Source organism: Echeneis naucrates, chromosome 11 (assembly GCF_900963305.1).
Source record: "Echeneis naucrates chromosome 11, fEcheNa1.1, whole genome shotgun sequence".
In the NCBI taxonomy this organism is placed as follows: domain Eukaryota; kingdom Metazoa; phylum Chordata; class Actinopteri; order Carangiformes; family Echeneidae; genus Echeneis; species Echeneis naucrates.
The window spans coordinates 14,716,959-14,742,099 of record NC_042521.1 but is presented as its reverse complement, the minus strand read 5'-3'; the positions used below and the strand labels follow the sequence as shown (position 1 = coordinate 14,742,099).

Sequence of the window (25,141 nt, the reverse complement as noted above, 5' to 3'; positions counted from 1 at the left end):
GCAAAGTCTTCAGATGAAACTGAGCATATGAACTGTACTGAATTAAACAGCACAGTGTTTTCATACTGGGTTTAACTGCCCTCTTTAATTATTCACTGCGCTTAAATGCATCAGCCGGCATAATACAGTATTTTCTATATCATATACGTCAAGTAATTCAACATTATAAAGGTGGACTAAACCAATTTGCAGATGGACACATTCATGGATTCAACTTTAAACTGTCAAATCACCACAGGTGTCTAAGGCTACATCCAGTTATCCACTTTTTTCCTGCATAAGATTAAATACTAATTGCAAATAGGTGCACTCTGAGGTCAGGCCATCCCGACAAAGATAAGCCCATATGACATTGTAATCATATTAAAAATCTCACCACTGAGCCACGCAATAGATAATGGCGTTAAATGCCATTGAATTCCTTAACACAATGACCCTCCACAACAATCACTCACTCGACAAAAAACATCCTCTTCATCTCTGTAATTGCCCTATTAAAATATCCCTACTTTAAGACATGTCACAGTATGGAGCCCAAGGCTCATTACAGAGCTCCCTACAGCCAATTATCTGAACCTCTGTCTGGAAGCCACTTTGACCAAAAAGGGCTCATAGGCAGATCTGGGAGCAGCCTGTACTCTTCAAATCCATACTTCCTGTATGAGAGGCAAAACAGAAAACTGACCTTTGGTCATTGTCTTGGGGCGACTCCTCTCTGCTCCACTTTGGAATCAGGTGACAGAGCTTCTGACCTTTACCATGGAAATAATGACTTGTTCTTGTGCCAGGAACTCGGAGGGTTACCACAGGGAGCGAGACACCTCTGGTGACATGTGACAGATTTTGGAGGGGAGAGTTTGCACTCAGCACTTTGATAGCCCTGGAAAACCAAAGTGTGTGTGACAAGACGCAAGAGACTTCAAGCAGTGTGTATTAGTATGCCACTGCATGTGTGGCTGTGTGTTTGAGTACGCAACAGAGACGCAGACAGTGTTGAAAGGAAATAGGTGTCAGACAGAAGGTGTCGAGAGGAGCAATTTGAAGTCGTCAATACTTCCTGTGTAGACATTCCAGCTGAAATTTAAAAAGTTAAAAGTGGTAAAGAAAGCAGATCACACAGAATAGAATTAGTAAAATCAAACAAAATAATAATAAAAAAAAAACATTGACAGGTTTCTTTCCTGCATAGAAAAAGTTCTTTGCCTATCAGGTGTGCGGTCTTTCTTCCATATGCTACAAAGGGGCATATACTCCTGATGGTGTGAGCTAGGCAAGTAAACAGTGGGTCTAACATTCCCTGACCTGTACGGCAACACACTGTGGCTTAATCACAGTATATGGCCCAGGGAGCAGGCCTTCATGTCAGGCTGGCTGTTGAGTGGCTCACTTGCATATCGAGAGCAGGTAGAGGTGAAGTGAAACAAGTGGAGGGAGAGGGGGAATATGGAGGATGGAGAATGAGAGAGGGGGAGGTAAGCAGGGTGATGGTTGCAGTGGTAACGGGAGAAAGGTGTAAGTTACAGTAAATAACTGTGAAAACTGACTGTAGGTAAATCTCACAAGGCAAAAAAAAATGCATTTTACCATTCAAAAATCTGTTGAAATTGTCCCTGTTAAAACTGGCTATAAATTCACACATTGTACTTTTTACACCCTCTCCCAGGGTAATCATTCCAGAATATAATTATGAGTTAGCCAAAACTAGGTTTTTGAAGCTAAGGTCGACTACACTTGGACTTTTAAGTACCAGTTTTGAAATTTTTACACGAAAGAATCATCTGCCAACAGAGCAGATAAACATCTTGTGGTGCAGAACAATTTTAAAAGGTCCAGGGATTTTCTTAAAGTGTGTGTATTCAATATTTTTACGGCAGAAACTAATCGAATTGCAACATTGATGAATCTGCAGTGAATTATCATCAGTGTAGCAGTATAGTATATAGTAGTGTATAGTAGTGTAGTACATGTTTCAGCCGGGTTGTTTTGGGTGTGCAGTGCCCACTCTTGTTTTTAGACTGATGGCTATCATTGTGTCATTTCCAGGTGTATCAGGCAGCAGTTTTGGACATAAACACTTAAATCTACAAATGAAATCAAAACAGCAAACAGGAGACTGAATGAAGTTAGCCACCAGCTGGTGACCATATTGTAACATTTAGTAGCTATACAGTCTAACCTTTATTATTTCTCTCAGGAGTCAAAAAGAAAAACAAATGTTAACAAAAAGTGTTAATATTGTACTTGCATTACCAAAAATGAATGCTACTATTGCTTCATGCCTGGTGGATGTGTGATGCAGCTGTTTGCTGGAAAGTTACTGTTTACAGAGTTTAAGTAATCTTTAACAGTAGATGCTAGCTTTGTGGTCATAACGTAGCTGCTGCCCAAAAATAAAACTCTGCTGTGCCTGCTTTGATTTATACATATAAATCTGAGAAATGGATTATGCAGGTTTTAAGGATTCAATAGCAACATATTCTAGTAATTTGAAAGACAAGAAAAGGGATAGAAATTTCTAATTATTTAAAAAATTAAAAACAAGTAAACATGTTTTTTTTTAATTATTGTTTAAATTAAAACTGTTATAATGTTCAACACAAAATTTAAGTGGATGTACTTTTTCTTCAGGCTTCGTGCTCAAGAGACAAGTCATGTCTCAAACGCCTAAGGGGTGAGGACAAGTATAACCCTATATCTCTTAGCCCCACTCAGCACTTAGCCAAAATCTTATCTGCCTGCTATTCTTTATCCTTCTAAACACCCCAACTTCCTCAACACTCCGAGTTTTTCAAAAATGCATTGAAATTGTATGAGTTTTAGCACATAAAATTTAGCAAAAGCAAATAAAAGAGCAGAAATATAACACAATATATATCTGTGGCTTGTCTGAATGAGAAAGAAAACTTTTCAGAAATAAGAAGTCAGATGTCATTATTTATCATCTTAGATCTTACTTATTTATGAGGCAGAAACAGAATGAAATTCTCGGTTGAATTCTTTCTGAATTATTTAATCTGAAATGGTTAATTCCATACAAAGCCCAGGCAGATCCCTCCTCTGTTCTGATAAATACTTTATTGCTGTTCCTAAATCGAAAACAGCAGGAAGAAAAGGATGGGGAGGCAAAAAAAAAAAAAAAAAAACTAATGAAAAAAATACTTCTATCTTTTGTTGTGCTTTGTTTTGGAAGAGTGTTGGTTTAAAAGCTTTGTATTCTAAATTTCTGAAATGTTCTTGAACAATTGAGCCCGATTTTAGAAAACAATCACCCTAAATGATGCTAACCTTATTTTTCTGTTTGCTCAGTTTGATATTTTGTAATATAGCTCATATGGAACAATTTCAGAGAGGTGAATACAGATGTGACACTTACTTAAATTCACTTTAAGAGTTTTTATGAGGCATCTTGCGCGCAGTGGATTCTCTTGGAGTCCCAGGTTGACAAAGTCAAAAGCTGCCTAATGAAAAGGGACGCATCGCTGATTGCAGCTATATCTGGAGCCGAGGTGGAAGTGGCATCGATTTAACAATTTAGCAGCACCCTCCTCTGTGTGTTTCCATTAGTCACGGCTGAATACCATCCACTTCCCCCCTTTCACTCCCTGAACACACGTATGCAGACAAACACTCACACCCACACACACATCCAAAGCTGTGAAGGTATATTCCACTGTTCCTGAACAGGATTTACATCAAGAAACAGTTAACACTAGTGGTTCCAAAACAGTAGACACCTAATGTAAGGGCACACTCAGAAAACTTTGCCATGCTACAGAACACAGGTTTTATTTTTGTGACTCAGTGCATGTGCAGGCTATAGTGCAAGTGTACAATTGTGTATTTTTCTACTGTGTAAACCATATAACCTTGCTGGAGGGAAGTGTGTGGTGACATTTGTTCACTCACATTTGACCGTTGATAGAGCCAGTCAGAGTCTAAAGTTGTCAGACAGAAACGGCCTTTCTTGACCGTACGCTCAATCCAGTCGTCAAGCAACAGTTTCCTTGTCATTGTTTAAGTTGTAAACATTACTTGGCAAAGCGGGAATTTCAAGATTTGGATTTCTCCACATGTTGGCTGTTTTGGGAACAATGTTGGCAATTTAACAAGCCTGGAGGTTGTTGTAATTTTTAAAAAAGATTTCCTAACTAATACAGAAACCAATAGCAAAAATGCAAGGAATGGATTAAATGTTAGCTTCAAACGTTAGCATGCCTAGCTAACTAGATTACTGCCAACAGTAACCAAGCGTTACCTCCAAAGCCAAGAAACACATGCTTAACTAGCACCAACTACATTACATGTGGGCTAAAATTGTCAAAAAAAATAAGAAGCAGCTTTCACAACAAGCAAACTCAGTGTAACATTTTCTCGATGTGGGGAAATCCGCCCGGGATGCAATCAGGGTCTGCACTTTTGTTTCCAGCACTGTGCTGCTCTTCATTGAATTTCAGCTGATTTTTTGACACTCCATCAACCAGAGCGAATGTTAATTAAGAAAGCATTTGCAAAACACATGGGTTAATCCTCACTGTAAAAAAAATAAAAATAAAAAAATTGCATTTGAGGTTGCTGACATTTTGCTCCAGTCTTCTTTCCCCGCAAGACGTAGCCATCAAGTGCGTATTCAAATCATGTTTTACAAGACTCTTGTTTTAAAATGAATCAATGAGAAACATTAAAAAGTGGTGTTTTTAAGAAGCTGCTGGAAGATGCATTAGAACCCCACTTTTGTCTACCTCTAAAACCAGTTGTTTAAAAAATGACAGATTAGAGTGGTACTTCAGCCACTGATGTCAGCTGTAGCCTATATGGACTGTGGGAGAACGAAAAGACTGACAGGCATAGCAACAGTGACTCCAAGTGTGGAGATTTAGCGAACGATCAACTGGTCACATGAACAAAATATGGACTTTTTGATTTAAGTTCGGCAGTCTTTGAAACATCCTTTTGATGCTGTGTTGGCTGGACTACAACGATGATGTAGACCTAAGAAGTTCAAAGGACTCTCCTGGTATTCTACTGTCTATCATGGCATCATTCAAACCTTTCCACGCCTCAGCTGGTTTGGGCTGTAGGAAAGGGGGACCATGGAAAACTCCATCCACCCATTCTCTTAGTGTGGCAACTGGAGATTCCTGCTGCCTGTCTTCTTTAGTGAGGCCCATACTTGATGGATACACAGGAGAAGACCCGCTCGAAGACAACATACAGGGGGGGTATTCTGGCTGCAAGCTGGCATCCAAAGACACAGCAGTGTGAGCGATGGACCAAATTTTCGGCTTGGTGCCTGAATTTTGGAGGTCTTCATTAGGATAGAAGGAGGTGCTTTGCTGTTGCACTGGTGTGAGTTTGGGGCAGTCTGGGGACAATCGCTCCTTCGCATTGTGTGTGAGGTGCCCATGAGGGAGATCTGTGTTTGCATTTGCCTCACTGTCTTCGGGTAAGAACTGGGGCTTTGGTTCACAGTCAGAAGCATCAGACTCCAGCAGGTCAAAGTCCTCAAGGTCGCTCTGCAGGTCTGCACACTGTTGCTCTGCAACAACGAATGATGTAGACAACAATAAGTCTACATTGGATAATCCAAAGTGGAATTAAATAAATGATATTTTTTCCCCCCATACTTACCAGGAAGGTCTTCGTCACTTTTCGGTGGCTTGTCCACTTCATCGCTGTCATCATCACAGCCTCGATCATCAGAGTTTTTACATGCCCGCGGTGACCACGTTACCTTGTTCTCCTTCTTCAGCCTCCTTCGTGCGTTGGCAAACCACGTAGACACCTGAGGGAAGGATGGAAGGTCATTAAAATAAGATAAAATAAGATCATAAGGATAGTAGACGGGAGGAAGTTATGTGGTGCCGAGGATCAGAAAGAAACAAGGGAAGTGAAAAGCAATTAATATTGAAATTGAAGAGGATGTAAGCGATGGAATGAAGAGGAAAACCTTTCACAGTACAGGGGAAAAAGCTGAGAAAAGAAGACAAGGACTTATTATTGGGGAATTACACTTAAATCCTGTTACTTACCTGTGTGAGAGTCATTCTTGTGATGATAGCAAGCATTATTTTCTCTCCCTTCGTAGGGTAGGGGTTCTTCTGGTGCTCTTGCAGCCAAGCTTTCAGGGTGCTGGTGGTCTCTCGGGTGGCATTTTTACGACGTGAAGCCCCGTCGGAGCAGGAATACCTGAAGAAGGCAGTGACATTCACTGGTCTGTTTTAACAGATGTAAAGGAGTGAAATTAACTATATAAAGTATTTGCTTGAAGGATATCGAAGGATATGATGGGTAAAGCATCGTGCTTGCATAATGATGCCAGAAACAATAAGTCAAGGATAAATATTTTAACTGGTAAGTCACCAGTCCTAAATATGTCTGATATAAAGATAAATCAATCTAATAAATAATAAATAAAAGATGTTGCAGACTCTCACTTACCCATATCTGTCATAAGGATATTGTCCAAATGTATATTCATAAGGATAGTAGGCAGGAGTGTGCGATGTCCCCAAATGAACAGATGCAGCTCCTTCTTTTGGATCTAGCGGTCCCTGAAAACATGGGAAACAAACATTTTCTTTGTCAGAATCCTTCAAACATATATGGGTCAAATGTTATATTTACATGAATCCACTCTATGCACTCTGTTTCCATCCCATCTTAAAGTATTTCTATTTCACCCTCAAAGGTGAAGTCTACAAAATTGACATGGTAATAAGGTCTTTTTTTTCCATCTTTCGTCCATCCATTGCTGAAGATTTTTTGAGTTGAGTAGCGTGTAGCTAAAAAGCTGAAAATGTTGATGAACTAAAAGTGAAACTCACTCTGGGATAGAGAGAAGTAGCGTCGCCGGTGCAGGCGTTATAGTAACCTTGGCTCTTCGGATAAGGGCCGCTGTAGACGCCGATGCCGGTGCCAGGGGTGAGCTGGTGGCCCGAAGTGCGCAGCACCGGGTGAGACTGAGGAGTTCCCGACTCCAGACAACCGGCCAGAGAGCCGGAGGTCATCAGAAACTTTGGCAAAGAAAATGTGAAAATCTGCTTAATTTCTACAAAAGGATCGAGAATTCTCTACACAACTAAGACACAAAAAGAAAAAAAAATCCTTTAGATTTAGCTTTTGTTTACGTTATTCTTGTCTGCTCTGTGGGATTTTCTCGTGTTATAACTGAAATAATGGGTCAAATGTTAGAGTTCAAGTCTGCCCGTAAAGTTCAAGTCTTCAACTGTAACTTAAATGCGGATGAACATGCTTCGGTTGTTCGGTGTACCTGCGGTGTGGTGGAGTAGGAGTATCCCAGCTGAGAGTAAGCCATGGCTCAGGCAAGATCACACAGGCAGCAGGAGCGCAGACCAACACCATCCGTCAAAAATGTTGACTCTCTTTTTTCCCCCCTTTGACACGAGTTCCAAGCGAGTTTGGCCTCTAAACTTTTCACTTTTTAAAAATTTCGGATATCGTCTACCACGTTATCCAAACGGGCGAAGACGGATATTTACGCATCGCTTTCATTTTACGCACCAAGACGCGCGGCGTGTAAAAGTAAATTCGCTGCTGGGCTCGCAGTCCCGCCTCATCCGCCTTGCTGCCGTAGCCGCTACAGTGTCCCAAGTCCCAAATCCAAGTCGAGTGTGTGTGTGTAAGTTTGTGAGTTTGCGTGAGCGTGTGTATGATCAAACTCATTCATCTCACTGTGATGCGCTCTTTGGTTTTAAGTCGCGTCTCCCTGACGTCAGCCCGGACACTGTGTGTGTGTGTGTGTGTGTGTGTGTATCAGGATGAAGAAACTCACCTAATTAATTCCCTCCCATTTTTCCTCCAGCTTTGATCCGGGAGAGCAGTCCCCCCCCCCCCCCCCCCGCCCCAAAGGAGAAAAAAATCGTCCCCAGGCGTAATGAGAAAGTGATCAATTCTCCTTCCCAAATAAACACAGCACGGCAGCGCCTACGCACACAAACACCGCTGGGCACGTACGCGCTTTGGCCAGTGTGTGTGTGTGTGGCTGGGGGGGGGGGGGGGGGGGATCAGGAACGTGACGCGTTGACACCACATTGACACCAGATGATTGATGACTACAACCTGATATTAGCATAATCGTTTTGCCCTGTAGTTTAGATAAGTTGTCACCGCGGAGAAATCTCCCTGTCATCCACATATTCATGAGTGGGGAAATTTCAGGTCTTCTCCAAGCGAATTAATCAAAGAATAAACACCCTCTGCATTCCCTTGAGTAAGCATCTTTACCAGCTGAATGGCTTGTCATGTTTTTAATAACAAAGTCTTAAGCCACCCCGGTGATGTGAAAGCGTTTCTCTCGACCCACCTTTAGATTTGTATCCCCCTTTCATAGGTAGGGGGAGGACGGAGATTAGTTTAGAAGGAACTCGGGAAATGTCAGGATGTTTGCGGTGTTAAAGTTTACAGATACATTTAAGCTAAAATGGCAAAAGTTATAGATTTTAGTTAGAGGAATGAATTGTAGTGACACTGGCAGTTAGGGGCTGTATAAAAGTTAATAAGAGGTGGAGGAGGCTGTTGCAAAAGTGATATTTTAAAGGTTTTCCCTTTTGTTATTCGTTAAAATATTATAGAGGATCTATAAGCTGCCTCACAAATGGCTCTTTGATATTGACCATGCGCTCTGGAGTCTGCTTTTCCACATCCAGTGACGTGGTTCAGCTATCATGTCACTGATTTAACCAACAATGCGCGACAGCTCACAACAAAGCCATATAGGTTAGTTTCACTTTTGTGGTCCATAGTTTGTGTTACAAAACAGCTCAGTAAATGATGTTAAAATACCTAATTATTTTAATTAGGTATTCTTACGGGCAAGGTATTGGGATTTATTATCTAGGTCAGGGGCAGGAACCAAAGAAAATACAGATACTGCTTTTAATAATAATAAAAAAAAATAGAAATAGAGACATTTACTATCTTCCCCAACCCAATCATTTTCATACAGTTCCTTATCTTAGATTAGGAAATGAGAGGAGAATCAAAAGTGGGGATTCCATGAAAACCAAGGGAGAGAAGGAAGACATAAGACACAAGGAAGTCTTGCGTGAGAACTTTTATGTGCAAGAAATCCAAAATGAAAAAAAAAAATGGAGGAGGGAAAACCTAAAGAGGTAAACTTTGGGAACTAGCGAAATCGTTAATAGTCAGGGGATCTGAAATGGAGCGAGGGGATGTGGAGGGGTAAAAGGACAAAATATTCCCAGTGCACCCAGAGTAAGGTCGGAACAACAGAGCTGCATCACTAGAAAGCATCTCAGGCCCCACCAGGGACGAGGCATCTGTGTACTGGCGCTTGATTGACATTCCATTTGTCCCATGAAAGGTGCTCATATACTGAACATGGACTAACTGTCTCCCCCTCTTCTGTGCTCAAAGCTAGGAAATGAAGTTATCTCCCCGTGCTGGCTTTGCATGTCTTCACACAAAACATACGCCACTCAAATAGAGTGGCATTTTGTTTAGCCAGTGACAATGAACATGGCTTTGCTTAATCTTGGTTTTATATAGTTTACAGGGAAAATAACTTGTGAGGTACAGATGAATGAGCAGACTATTGAGAGACCGGATTGCACTTTCAATGTGTTTGTTACCTTTTTCCTGGGTAAAATGAGTGAATATAAAGCGTGCATTGCACATGGAGGTGCACAGATTGTCTTATTTCCCTCTTTTTGAATGTTCAATCAACTACTTATATATTAATATGTGATGTGTTTATAAATTTATGGAATTCCTCCAGTATATATTTCTTAAAGCCTTGCGCTCATTAGACCGTGATTATATCTTTCTAATCTAAGTCCCCTCACATCAATCATTCATTCAAAATGCTTCGCTAGGAGAAAAAGAAGAAAGGAAACACATTCTGTGCTTCCTGCATTCAGCTTTAGTTATTATGCAGTAGGTGGGGCACGGGGGTTAATGATAGAAGCATGTTAATGTGAGAGGAGGAGGAGGGCTATGAACTGCAGAGAGTGTTTGGAAGAGAGGCCCAAACAACTCCAATCACAACTTCTTTCAATCACAGTGCATTGCATTTGAATATTTTCTACCCTAAAGTCTGAAATCTATGCAATTTTAATCACTGCTCAACATGTAGATGCTTTTTGAGCCTTCATCTCGGGTTCCCTACTATTTTACTTACAGTAGCTTGGTGGGTTAAATTAGAATGCTTCTAACAACTTTAGTGAAAACATAACTTTATTCTTTTTTGATGAGGATTTACATGGAGAGGAAGTGATTCTACAGAGAGACAGTGTCCCAGCTAAATATTAAGAAATGCCTTTCATTGGTCTGGTTGAAAAAACAGGCATGTTTGTCAAGTTCGCCTTCCTTCTGCTATAGTCTGCTTTCATTTGTGACATCAATTACTAAGTGAGGAAAGGTGGGGAAAAAAAAAAAAACACATCATTACGGCGTAGGTAACAATCTGGCTTCATACATATCAGTGAAATTCATCTTCCTGTACCTTCCAATCTAATCTTCTATTCTTTGCCGTCTAAAACAATACACTTTGGAAAACTGGTTTTACTTGTGCTTCCAATTGTCGTGGTCATTCCAACTCATTCATTAAATTCAGTTCATTTCAATAAAATTTTATTTGTGTTGTGCCAAATCACAGCATAGGCATACATTATATTGAGACACTTCTCAGGGTAAGATCACAACCTGAGAGAAACTTAGAGAAACCCAGCAGTTCCCACAGCGAGTCAGCCCTTAGTGGCAGAGGGGAAGAAAACCTAGCCTAGCCTCTAACCTTAGCTCGACCCTTGTTTATATGGCAACTAAAACTCTAAATTGATGTTTCCAACATGGCCTCTTCTGCTCAACACAGGTAAATGATACGATTCAGCATGTATCTCCAGACGCTTTACAGGGTAAGGTCACGACCCAAGAGAAACCTAGAGAAACCCAACAGTTGCCACAATTAGTAAGCCCTTGGTGAACGTAGAGAAGAAAACCTCCCTCTTGCCAGCAAGAAACTTCCAACAAAACCAGACTCATGGTGGGTGGCCCTTTGCCACAGCCAGTTGGATTCAAAAAATAGATTCTTTGATTTAAAATCTTATTCACCACCATAAATTGATATCAGCTGATAAAATCCAGAGATTAATCTTTGAATGTATGTGTTTTACTTCAAGTACTTTTGTACATTCACCTGCTGCTTAACTCTCATTACAACCTAATACATCCATGGTCTGATCTGATGTCACTGGGCTGGATGTTTGTCTGATGTTATTTCCTAACATGATCAAACTGGTAGTGAAGTCAGTCTAACGTCTGATCATGTGATGGTGAGACCAAAAACATCTCAGACGCAGCTCAGTTGAAGGGACGAACGAGACTAGAGGCAGATGTGTAGGCAAGGGACAAGGAGGACAAGCAATAAATGGATCATGGGGAAGGGAAAATTCCACTCTTTTCACCACAAGACATGGTGTACAGCAGCTGTGTCTTGTTAAGCACACTAGCACCAACCAAGTACAAGTGCAAACCGGGCGAGATCTGATCCACAAACAAGGCTGCCAACACCAAGTATCTGTCTGACCACTGAGCAGCAGCCATGCCAGCTCCTGCTTTCTCTGCTCCCATCTAATAAGAGCCTCATGGTGGATCTGGAGCTGTTGAACTCTGAGTGGGATACTATAAATGCCCTGGTCCTCCTCATCAATGATGTAAGACGCAGGAACAGAGACAAGCTAACCCTCTTAGCCGCTGTGCACTGTGTGTGAAAGTGTGTGTGCGTAAGAGGAGGACGGAGACAGGCTCAGGCAGAGAGGCAGACAGGTTTAGTCTACAGGCAGCTCTTAAGAGTGTGTACAGTTTGCGTTGAGCCCTGAGAGGCCAGTCATATTCCTCCCTATCACTTCCACTTCATTACTCCAGGAGCGGACATACATTATTCAGCTCTTCAAGCCTCAGTCCACAGGGACCGATAGAGCCTTTAACAAATACTTTGACCCACCTTATCTCACCTACTGATCCTCTATCGGTTATTCTATCTATTTATTTTTCAAAATATCTCATTTGGTCTCACTTGACTTCTGTATGCCCACTTCTTTATTGAAATATTATATGTATAAAAGGTGAAAAACTACAAGAGTGCCATAAAATATTGTTAATACTTTATGTTTTTTATGTTGACCACAAAATACGCCATAAGGATTACTCATAAACAAAGAAATTACAGTAATGTTTGTTAGGGATACATTACATCATCAGTGTTACACAGTTTTATAGAAAGTAATGAAAGCACGCAAAATAAAATGTGTCCCCTGCTTTACATGCAATAATTAGAATCCTATAACACCAATTATGAGTATAACACATTACTCAGAATTAAGCCATTATAGGCAGTTCTTATTACATTATTGGAAATCTTTTTGTTGTTGTTGTTGTTCCTTGGGTAGGAGATCAGATTATTATTATTTATTGTATTTATTTTTTTGCCTAAAATCATGTTGTTGTTGAGCGACTGTCATAAATGGGGAAAAGTTATGTGTCAGTGTCGGTAGCTGTTTCTAAAAGGCTGTGGTGTGCAGATTATAAGCTTTAAGTCCAATCTTTGTGGCATTTCTTTGAAAAAGACCAGAGGTAATTTCCTCACAAAAGTAAACAAAGAGAATAATCCTACAAAGTTCTAAAATCACAAGAAGCTGGAGATGACAATTACCAGACATTGTCCACTTCACACTTCAGTCCAAAAACACAATCAGAAGTACATTTCCGCCCAAGTGCTGCACGACTGTTGAATGTGAAGCTTAGACCTCAGGCGCCATCCTCTGTTGGTTTCAAGAACTACAGTCTCATTGTTGCAGAGTCTTTGTGCCTGTGCGTGTGTGTGTGTGTGTGTGTGTGTGTGCTGTTAGCCTCAGAGTGTAGGGGTCTCAACTTGCAGCTATCATTGACCAGGGTGAAAAGGTCACCCACAGTTTTGCGAGCCACTAAAGACGACACAGTAGGTCTGCTTGTCTGTGGTCCTGCAGATTTCATGTTACATCTCTAACCGGACCCCCCAGGACTTCTGGCCACCAGCAGTGTCCCGCTGAACATCATACGCTCCTGACTTGCACCTTTTGTTCCACCCTTTTTCCTACATCTTATTTTTCTATTCGCATTCTCGCAATATTTGCATCAGGACCAATAGATAGAATGAAATACAGCGATGATGCTAATAAATTAGAGGTTGACTTACTTCTTGCGACGCACAGAGAGTTAAATACAGACAAAAGAGCTTGACTATTGTATCAGTCTTCATTCTCCAGTGATAATTCATTTGTCACTTTCCCATTAAACACTGCTTAGTGTCTGATCTCTTGATTCCACATCTACAGAGCCCTGCAGCTCCTGCCAGCCTCTCACTGTTTGCCATGACTGATCACATATCATCAAACACTATTCCACGTGGTATTAATGCTCACCAAATGCTCAAAAACTCATGCTACGCGGCTGACAGAGAATCGCATGTGATAGCAGTCGATTAAGTGCTTCTTTCTGAAATGATGACATTCCCCGAAGAGGAGCAGGGCAATAATTTCCTCAGATTGCCCCTGTGGGAACGTGGCTGCTGGTTTTCTATGTCCACTCCAATCACATCACTAATGGAGAGGCGGGTAAGCATCTGTGACAGTGGGAAACCAGATCTGTGCTCCCCTAGTGTGTCTGTGTGTGTCCCTTGCAGATAAACAGTTGGCAGGTTTCCCCTTTCTCTGTGCACGTGCACGAACACACACACACACACACACACACACACACACACACATACATCCGAGGGGAGGGTGGATGGAAGCTGGACAGGGTTAATATACTCCATTAAGCTCTATTACCCTAAATGACTTGAACAGATGAATGAGGACTCATATTACTCTACAACTGTCTCTCTCTCTCTCTCTCTTTCTGTGTGTGTGTAATTACACAGTGAAGCTATGTGACCCATGAGTCATCTGTCATTAACCACAGAGTGAGACAGAGCCTGAAGGGGTTTACCACTCTGTACTGTACTCTTCCAAAATCCTTGTGATATGTATATATATGTGTGTGTGTGTGTTGCCATCTATTGATCTGAAAAGAGCTGATATGAAAAAATATGTTTGTTGAGCAAATTTCAACCAGTTCAAAAAGCAAACCAGTTTATTTTACATTTCTGTTAATTTTTTTTAGGATTTCATAATCTCACTACATTGTCCTGCTTTAAGTTATGTCCCATCAGGGCATCAGCACTAATTTTGAAAAGAAAAATCTTCATTTTAGTCAGTGTGACTTGGAAGAAGGTTGTGTGGACGCCTATTGATGATATGTCCGTGTAGATGTTGAGTTGCTCATTGACTGCACGTCCACCAAAGGTGGAAGGAAATTGCACGTGTGTTGCTGAACTTGTTATTTTTGCCAGCAGCTGTCATGCAGTTAAATTCTGCATTTTAATGCTACAGCTGCCTTTGCTGTTTCTCACTTGTTTTTCTCACATGGCGCGGAAATCGTTTTCTGGATACAGATGCTTTTCACTGTTTTATTTTGTGTGCATGTAGCCTAAGAGTTTGTCGTCACGACAGCAACTCTAACTTTAAGATAAATAAACAGTAGCACGCCGGCATGCTATCATGATGCTATTTAGCAGGCTCCGATGTTTAGGATTTTCGGTTTGCATGCTAGCATCACAGCTCAACATGTTGGCATGCCAGCGTTTTTAATAGGAATAACAATCATATAACCTTTTATTTATTTTTTCGTATCTCTGAGACATTTCTAAAGTAGAAGATATAGTTACCAATGTTCCACATGAGCATCTAGAAAAGTCACCAACGTAAAAAGGAGACATCATTCGGGAAACATGAGTGTTGATATAAATTTGGAACCGACAAATGCTTGATACATGGAGGGGTTGCCAGTGTCAATAGGATTCATCCAATGGAGAACATGAATGCCCGCAGCATGCAAGATGCATTTACAGGCTAAATAATAAACAAAACATTTGATTGAGAAATATTAAAAAAACAGCAGAAATCACTGTCAGACCAAATATGATCTGATTTTGTGCAGCCTCCCCGTATCCGACCATAATACATCAGGGTGTCTCAATGGATCCTGGACAAAGACGCAGTGAGTCCTCAGCCCCCTCAGGACGCTCACAGCAGTTCACTAAGCCAAGTTGCTATGCTATAACAAACCAGTGGATAAACATTGTTTCAAAATGGTTGAAAGGAGCCAGCGATGCGGACACTCAACCATGAACCCTCCCTCTGTCCTAATCTGCTTCTTCCTGCAGATTATTGCCATGAATGGGCAAACAAGAGAAAAGACTTATCACTCCCACCCTTTCATAGTATTTGTTGTGTGTATTTTCCCTGTATATTAAATTTGTCTCCTTTTAAAGGCAGTGGCGATGTTTGCTATTTGTCTGTACGGTACTCACAGCTGCAACACGACAATAAACGCAGCACTCGGTAAACTCAGTATTGTGGAGCTTGTTGAATTACCCATGAGTTTTGATACTTTGCTTTTGTGTACATGCTTAATTCCACTAATCCCTATGGAGGAACAGTGAATGGCGTAAATTCCCTATGATATCTTGTCTAGGCTAAACATTTGCTCACTTACGTATACATTGGGTACAGAAAATTATTCTTTTGACGACATTACAACAGATTTAACCCGGTGCCCTGCTTATCCTGCAATGACATGTATTAGCTTCATTGCGTTGGGAGGTACATTTCCATTTCAAATTACAGCTCAGCAGCTAGCATGTGCTCGCACACACACACACACACACACACACACACATATCAAACGTCTTTTTTCTTTTTGGCAGCTTTATACTTGAGCTTTGGTTGTATAGAATTAATTGTAGTCTGTCGTTTTTTTTTTTGTCGAATAAATGTTTTTTTCACGCATTTTACAAGTGCAGACATGTATATTAATATTCCTAGAAATATTAACTTGCATGTTCACTATTTCTTTAACTGCGTGTCAGGCTTTTTCTTTTCCAAGCCCCTCGAGGTCAAGCTCTGTAAAGCCTATTTGGCAATCAAACACTGTCCCTCCCTAACCCTCTTTTTACTCCTTTCTCTACATACACCTCTCTTGCCCTCTTTCTCTTGCGATGGCCCTTTCTCTGTCCATCGCCCTCCCTTGTCTATTTCTGTCCAGTTGGCCCTCAGCAGGGGCCATACAGCCCTAACTTGTCTACACTTACCCCCTGTGTTGGCTGACCAATAGGGCCATCGCACACAGAATCCCTCCTTTAGCGCTCCGCCATTCTCCACGAGTCAGTTCATACACTCTGTTTTTATGACCTTTGACCTCAGGCCATGGCAACAGTGGCAGGAATGTCAGGAGTGATTGGCAGGATAAAGAGCATAGCCCCTCTCTCTTGCACAAGCGGATTTGAGGCACTTTGAGGGGCGAACAATGGCGGATTTGGGCTTGATTGGATCACTGATGAGCTGATGACTGTCAAAAGAGCGCGTCGTCTTTACATAAGCCTGATTATCTCTGCGTGGTGGAGGAGTGGAGAGGAGTAGGAGGGGTAACCGCTGTAGGAGGGAACGGGCGAGGGGGGTGATTGGTTAGGGTTAGGGTTAGCCCCATGCTGAGTCTCAATGTGCACATGAGGGCCAGGCTACGAGTCCTGGACCGCTCTCATCCACTGGGGGCCTTTAACAAATCTATTCAGGCAACCAGGGGCCCTCATACATGTGGTCATAATCACAGGAGGATGGCTAAAGGGTGGGAGTGTGAGGGGGATGACACACGGAGGTAATCATTGTTCAATCCCTGACCATCCCATCAAGACGACAGAGCAGCAGAGTGAAAAAGAACGAGGGAATGATATATATAGAGGGTGAGATGGTGAGAGAAAGGAGCAGTGGGACAGGCAAATCAAAGACAAATCCCCTCCATAATCTGCCTCTTTAATAGGGATTAGACCTCACCAAAGAGTCTATATCAGAATACCAAAGCACCACTGAAGACTGTTCACACTGAGTGTTTGAGGGGCTGCTAGAACTCTGAAAACTCCAGAGAGTTTTATTCAGGAGTAATAGCTGTTTTTCTGCACTTCTGGCTTTTTAAAGTATGTACCAGCTCCATTTTTGAAAAGTTTTCGAAGCAGGTTGGGTGAAAAACTACCAACATGAAGCCTAAACTCAAAACTCTGAAGAAGTTCTAGCTGCAGCCGCCAGAAAACACTAATCATATTTTGGATCTGCTCACTTTTTCCACTCTTTTCATAACAAAGCATGTTTTGGGCACGCTGTGTAACTGATTAAAGGGCTATTTGATGTCATTTTCAGCCCCATCATGCTAAGCTCACTGATTTCCAACTTTGAAAGAATAACATATTGTTTGGGTACTTGGAAGAACAGTAGCACAGTCTGGCTGGGATGAAGCGTAGAAAAAGTGAAGAGCGTATGAGAGAAAGAGCGGCTGATATTCTCCTCCGCAGAGCTGATGGCAGTCTGTCAGAGTTGGCAGAGGAAATGAAAATGGCCTCAAGTGTCTGGCTTCCTTCCATGCTGTTCTCACATCAATGACAGCTCTCACTGCATCATCTCCCTCTCTCTCTCTCTCTCTCTCTCTCTCTCTCTCTCATTTGCTCTCTTTTGACTCAAGTTTTTTCTCTCTTGTTTTCTGACTCTTTCTAGCTCTCTGTGAAAGCTTGTGTGGGTGAATGGATTGAGATATCCAGACTTTTTCCGAAGAAAATCCACCTATGTCCCCACTTACTTTTTCCCACCTCTCATATATACACGTCTCATGGTTTGAAGTCATAATTTGGCATTTTAGGAAATTATGACAGATTCTAACCCTAAAGCTAACACCAGCAGTCAGTTATACTAGTTTGATATAGACAGGAGTAAAAGCTAGTGACCCATCAGCAGCTCTAAAGCTCAATACTGACGGATTTAATGTTGTGTATTTAACCCATACAAACACAGAAATATTAAGAAGTTTTATGAGTTTGTTAACTCCCAGAGAGTAATAGAAGCTTGCAAATTATCAACAGCCCATGATCCTATTTTGACAACTAAGTACTGAATTGCATTTGATTTAAGCTGCATTCTGCGTTGTTCACAATAAGACAGCAGAGAGCACGGTAATGGTATTCAAAATGAGAATTGGATCATCTTAAGCCTGTCCACTGTCTGTAATTTAGAGACGGAGTTAGAAAACATGCATATTTTGTCCTTCTCTTTAGCTCCTCTTAATAGTCACTCTTTCCTTTAATCCAGTATGAAGATACAAATTTGATTGTGGCCTAATGAAGTGTAAGTTTGGTCTTGTTGAGATTAAACTGGATATGTAATTACACTAATATGTGAAGACAGACTTACAGATACTTGGCAGTGCATTATATCTTGAAGTCATAATAAATTGTCAGTTTGTATTGTGAGTCCTGTTTGTCAATATAGTGTTAAAAAAAATAAAACAAATTTGAAGATATGTGCTTCCCATGAAGCAGCAACAACATGCAAACTGAGAAAGCTGTGTATTTGTAATGTATTTGTTGACATTAGTACCTGAAAGGCATAAATAACTGGATTTGTAGGTGGTATTATACCTGTGCAGGAAACAGACAGTGACATTTCCACTCATCATGTCTTCTTACTGCTCTACTGTTTCTGAGAGTGAGGTGGCAGCATTGAGTCACAGCTACAGGTCCATAAATCTGGTAGCTCTGAGTCTGTCAGCGACTGTCTGACGCCTGCTCAAATCACAAAATCCACTCTGTCCTTTACCAGATACTGTTCATCTGTCAAATCCTCATCAATAACGCTCTCCATTTTATCCACCATTTGGCAGATGACATCATAGTAAATAGTAAAACAAGTACCTCTTCAGCTCAGTTGTCAACAGTTGATATTGAGCTGTTAAACAAGACTAAAGCTTTTCAGCACAATGACTTGCAATTATTTTTCTGTGTGCTGAGCATGTAACTTAATACGGCCATCCCATCTTTTCTGGGCATCATGAGTTTTTTAACACCTCAATAAGCACTTCACAGAAAGGCCATCCACCTGACAAAAACGTTGATCGACTTTGGGCTGTCAAAATAAAATGTGACTTTAAAGAAGCTGCTAAATAGAAAACTTAAAATCGTCAGAAGAAGCTGAATTTGAAATTACATTTTAACTTTGTCAGCATATGAATCTGGAGCTTCTTGGGAGCCCTTTGAGAAGAGGGAGGACCCCAGAGCATGTGCCATGCAGGACTTAAGCACACTTAAGCACAGGACCCCCCCCCCACCACCACCATTCTCCCTTTCCCTCTTTTCACCCTCTGTCTCTGGGCCTGTGAACGTCAAGGATGGCTCGGAGTAACACACACCCCCCCCCCCTCCATCCTCCTCCTCTCTCACCTCCCATCCACCTCCCCCTGAGCTGCCGCCCCCATACTGGCTGCTGGCCTTTCCTGCCGTCTGATCCATATTTCAGAGGCGGCAGTGGTGGTTCTGAGGGGGTATAATCCAACATTAAAGCAAGGAGGCCTGGGCTGAAAGCACAGGCACAGGTTCATAAGGTCCTGGAAATCTTCAATTTCAATTTCCGCAGCATTTGCAGTGGCTTCCAAGGTGTTGGCGTTAGTCTCAGAGTTTTGGCGAGAGCACAGGTTTCAATGAGGGCAAGACTTTCTTACAGAAAAAAAAAAGGGTGGGGTGACATTGCATGGTTTAGTTGGCAAGAACGGCGTGAAAGTAACTAGACAGGGAGGAAAGGGTTCATTAAAAGGTGGAAACACTGTGATCACTATTAAGAGATCAGAATTATTTAGTAATACTATAATTTTTTTCCCCTTTAAACACCCAATTTGCTCCAGCTTAAAACATTTCTTTGAAGAAATAAAAACCTCCGAGAATTTTTGTTACATTAACTCTGATGTTCACATTATAACAGATTGGAATATCTGCTAAAATAATATACTGTAAAATAAATTCTAAGAATACTGATCAACCTAAAAAAAAAAGATAAGCGTAAACAAAAATTTAAATCAGGAAGTTGAAGTCACTTTCATGTCTCCTTGTCATCACTTTTCCCCCTGACTTGGAACTCGAGCATGAACAATATCTGAGTAGTTACAATGAAAAATTCTCAAATAATAAATGACTATAATGACATTTATTTAGTTCCCAAAAAATATATTCTTTAAAGACAAATTCATATCCTGTATTTACAATTTTCAAGGTTTTCATTCACAACAGAGGGGATAAAAACAGAAAAGACAAAAAAGAGAGATACAAGCAAATCTGTGACAAAAACAACCAACTCTTTTGCATGTAGAAGCTAAACAGTAATACTATGACAGGTGGCCCTGCCGAGAGAAGAAAAAATAGCCTTCATTAAACAGTTCTCCATTAAATAAAATTACTCCTTTCTTTTTTTCTTTGTCTTTTCATAATGTTGTTGTCATAACTCGCTGTGATGTTGTCCCGTGATGAGGTCTGAGGAGAGAGGACAAATATAAAAGGTGAAATAAGTTTAAACATACATAGGAATAGGACTTTTACTCTGAAATATAACACATATAAGGATGGGAGTTTTCTTCCTTAAAAATAAAAAAAAAAAAAAAGTAAAAAGTAAAAAACAACAACAACACATATCCATGTATTGTAGTTTTAACACTAATGGTTTTATATTTTTTAAGATCCTCTAACACAATGTTAATCCTGATTTATGCAGATTAAAAAACACCAGAGGAAAATTGTTTTATGTCTTTTCACCCTCCACTTCATTCATGATGTTGCTATCAGCGTTTCCTTTGACATACATTAGCTGCATTCACTGAGGGGGCGTGAATAAATGGCGGTAGATTATTTAAATGGAATAGGTGGCGATAACTCGGTGTTGTTTAAGGGGGGGGGCAGTCGTTTGGGTGGTGGGTGGGATATTTCAGACTGCTGCCTGACGAGGCGTTAAAGTGGGGGACTCAATCACATGATTTATGTGCTTAGGTTTGCCTCTGCCGCCCAGTCAGGTGTGACAGTGTTTACCTCCCCTTGAAGGTTCATTTAGCAAAAGACATGTGGAAAGAAATGGAGGTTGATAATGTCGTGATGCCAAATTGATTTCGAATGCATGAGGTTACCTGTCAGTGATCAGCTGGAACGGGGACTTCAGGGAATCGGGCCTGTGGTCGCTCTCCTCCTCTATAAAAAGAAATAAAAATCAATGTAGCAATTTACTGTGATTTTTTTTCTTTCCAAAATTCAATTTGGGAATGACGGCCTTTCACGCTGTGTGTGTGTGTGTGTGTGTGTGTGTGTGTATATATATTATTATTATTATTATTATTATTATTATTATTATTATTATTATTATTATTTTATCAGTTCTTGTTACCATTCGCATTACTGTACTGAGGCCTGTTCGGTAAACGCATCCATGACAGAGAGGTGTGCAGTTAGACTGAATCCATACCATCTCTTTTTGGACTGAAGCTTCCTGACGACTCGACATCGCTGTCATCCTCAGTCCCAGAAGTGCCGGGGCCCGTCGCCGCCACCGCTGGCCGTGCGTCATGACGCACAGCAGGCACCGCTCCGTGGAGAGGCAGGTGTCCGGCCGGCGCCCCGCCGAGGAGCGACCTCATGTTTAAAAGAGAGTTGGCGTTCAGAAAAGCCGCATTTGCCCAGTTGTGCAGCTTGCCAATCTGGCATGTATATATCCCATGGCCCGGGAGTAAGGCCGGGTGGCCGGCGGAGGCCAAAGCCGGGTGATGCGCGTGGGCCGCGGGGGAAGATTTGTGTGAGTTGTCGGGGGCCGTGGCGGTCTCAGCCAAGGACCAGATTTTGGGTTTGCTCTGTGGCGGCCTCTGGCACTCCTGTCCGCTGGGAGAATGATCCACTGCGAGTTTGACAACGGGCGGTTTATTGAGAGAAATAGCCGCGTCCACTCCTCTCAGGCCCTCCACTGAAAGCGTCCTGCTGCTCTCCGAGCTCTTCGGCTCCGAGGCCTGCTCCCTGGCGGACAGGCCCGCCTCTGCCTCCCCTTTCCCGGAGCTCGGCTCCTCCGCTCGCTGCTCCTCGGGTCTCTCGATATCCACAGTCTCCAGATCGATCTCCTCCTCTTCGTCTTCGTCGTCGCTGCCGTTCTTGCCGTGCTCGTCCTCGTTGTCGCTGCTGAAGATGCGGCCGTCCCGGTCCTCGGCGCTGCGGCCCCAGGTTACCTTGTTCTCCTTCTTCAGGCGCCTGCGGGCGTTTGCGAACCACGTCGACACCTGGGAAATGATATTTTATACACATTATAAATCAGACACACTTATTTGTGGGCGTGAAACGATTAGACATGCAAACAGCCAGATTCTCCCTCACCCCCCTCCCATTTTTTTTTAACTAATTCCTTAATTATAACTGATGAGATAATGGGCCCAGACGTCTGCAGGATGGGAGTGTGTGTCAGCTGGTTGTCACAACATAAGTTGTTGAATGGAAAGTTGCTCTTGTAAGAGGTGATGACATGCGATGGCGTGTGATCACGGCCTTTACGAACAGCACAGTAACATCCTGGTGCCCTGTTGTTTATGGACACATTATCCACCTGTGTGAGTGTCATCCGGGTGATGATGGCCAGCATGATCTTCTCTCCTTTGGTGGGGTAGGGATTCTTCTGGTGCTCCTGCAGCCAGGCCTTCAGTGTGCTCGTGGTCTCCCTCGTGGCGGTCTTGGCCCTGGACGGGTCCCCATACGGGTACTGGCCGTACGGGTAGAAGCCCTGAGCGGCGTGGACAGGCAAGGAGGCTGGGTGGGAGCCAGGGCCCTCCTTCAGCTCGTACTGGGAGCCCTGAAATGTTATTGGAGAGAAAGGTGGCAACTTGTTGAGCGATTCATCCTCAATTTATTCCCTCTGAAAGCCAAAAGCAGGACGCTTGATTTATTATCTACGCAGCAAATAAAGTTTTTAAAGGTGTCCACGCTACCTAGATTTCACAGCAAATAGACAATTTATCAGGAAAGCAGGAATTAATTATACATTGATAAAACTGTTTATTTCTGTTTATCTTTTCCAAAGTTGCAGCATTTAAAATTTACATTAAAATGTAATATTTTTGTTTAGATTTATCGAATTAAATTTAGCAAAACTGTTACTATCCAAATTCTATCAATCAGTCAATAATGATGTGCCTCATTAATAAAAGGTGGGCGGTTTTTTTTAAGACTATTTCTTTAAACTATATAAAAGTTTAAGTGTCGGTTATTTATTCCAAATAATGATTTTCCATAATTTGCGGAGAAGAAAACAAGCACGAGCCGGATATTGTGAAGTTTAAGGATGGTACATTTCTGTGTATAATGTCTCAGTAATTTTGACACACACACACACACACACACACACACACACGAAGTGAAGTGTTAAACAGACAATGGGCGGACTGGATTTAATAAACTACCAGCCCGTGTAGTAACGAGGCTGCAGAAACCCAGAGGGCTGATATCTCCGTCGCTTCCAGCCGCAGGATATTGGCGCATTATTCGAAGAGAGAGGACAGATCGGGACTCTGTCACTGACGGCCAAACTGCCGCTTCTACCTTCAGTCAAACAAAGTATCAACTCTCACCATCTGGGAAATGAGGGCGAGGTCTGTGGCTCCGCTGTACGGCAGAAAGGCACTGTAGTTATGAGCCGCCCACGGGCTCCCGTACATCCCCAGCATGGAGCCGACAGCGGCGGCGGTCGCCGACGAGCTCACGCCGCCCTCTGTGCCTCCTTCCCGGGCAGAGGCCGGCCGCTCGCCGGCGTACACCTCGTGCGAGGCACCGAGGAACTGGGGATACCCCAGCTGAGGGAAAGACATGTCCGGAGAGCGCGTACAGTAAATCTGTCCCCAAAGTGGAAGTCACACAAGAGCGGGAGGAGGCTGCAAAAACAAAAAGTCGGAATCCCAGGGAAAAAAAAAAGAGGAGGGTGAAGGGGGTGTCTAAATCACCAAGTCCCCCTTTTTATTTTCCTTTTTTTTTTTTGTTGTTGTTGTTTTTTTTTTGTTTTTAGAAACTGTCAAGCTTCTCTCCGCTGACCCAGAGCTGTGTCAGAGCCGCAGTTTGGCACCTCGAGTGCGGAGTGATGTGTGTGTCTGGCCGCGGGAGCTTCTGGATGTGGAGCTGACTGACTGATTGGCAGCCTACTTAAGCACCAAGCTCCTCCTATGCCCGGGGCAGGCGATTAGTGCATTGGTTAGCCTAGGTCGTGTGTGTGTGTGTGTGTGTCTGTTAGTGTGTGTGTCTGTTAGTGTGAGTGATCTAATGTCTGCAGTCTTCATTACAGAAAGGGAAACGTGTTAAGTGTCTGCATGTGTGAATTTGCCTTAGTTTGGTCAGCGTGGTTTTATTTGCAAGAATACACAACCCAAACAATCGCGTTATTATTGTTGTGAAACTGATAACAACAAGAGCTACGCAAATGCTCACGTGAAAAATAAGAACCGCAATATTAACGACGATAAGATAAAGAGATGTCAAGATATTCACAACTGTTGCACTCTCAAGTATATTCTAGGTGGCTTTTTTTTTTTGTCTGACAGCTGATCCGCAGGGCATGCTGGGACATCCTGGCCAGCAGATGGGCCAGGAGGCATCGATATGGTCGGCCAGGTCTTCTTAGGAATATCGGTGATAATCGAAGGAAGTCAGTGGAGCATTTACTTTTTTTTTTTTTTTTTTCAGAGGAGAGATAAAAGGAGGCTGAGGGCAATGGCAGAGATTGATAAAGATAAGAGATGTGCAGCAAACAGGAGCTGTGGAGTGGAAAATGACAGATGTTTGCTGAGAAGAATGGACCACTGTACCAAGTCAAGCCAAGCCCAGGTATAAAGTCAATGATCTTTAAAAGCTGGGTTAGTCTTAAAAAAAAAAAAAAAAAAAAAAAAAAAAAATGTAGGTTAAAGTGTAAACCTGAGATATGAGGTGAAAAAAAAATCAAATATTTTTAATTTGATGTGGGGAGAACTGATGCTGATGGATGGAAGGGTGAGGACTGATACTTCCTCATTGACAGGCTTAACTATCAAAACAGCAGCTCTGCTTCAATCTTCAATCACACACACACACTCACTCACTCATACTCTGTCTCGCACCACACTCTGTCGCACATATACACACTCGGGCAGTGCTAATGAGGTTGAGCACCCTGCGCCCTGCTCA

At 42.1% G+C, this 25,141-nt stretch overlaps 2 protein-coding genes across 2 annotated transcripts; both read right to left on the bottom strand.

Moving 5' to 3' along the window:
* Positions 1-4,970: 4,970 nt before the first annotated feature.
* Positions 4,971-7,315, bottom strand: irx4b (iroquois homeobox 4b). Its single transcript, XM_029514673.1, has 6 exons — positions 7,271-7,315; positions 6,825-7,013; positions 6,439-6,551; positions 6,030-6,186; positions 5,629-5,782; positions 4,971-5,536 (listed from the first exon to the last, which is right to left on the bottom strand). Exons 1-6 carry the CDS (start codon positions 7,313-7,315, stop codon positions 4,971-4,973), a joined length of 1,224 nt encoding a protein of 407 aa, XP_029370533.1.
* A 13,085-nt stretch (positions 7,316-20,400) lies between these two features.
* On the bottom strand, positions 20,401-23,799 carry irx1b (iroquois homeobox 1b). Its single transcript, XM_029514528.1, has 5 exons — positions 23,563-23,799; positions 22,545-22,787; positions 21,426-22,224; positions 21,094-21,154; positions 20,401-20,449 (listed from the first exon to the last, which is right to left on the bottom strand). Exons 1-5 carry the CDS (start codon positions 23,797-23,799, stop codon positions 20,401-20,403), a joined length of 1,389 nt encoding a protein of 462 aa, XP_029370388.1.
* Between the last annotated feature and the right edge of the window lie 1,342 nt (positions 23,800-25,141).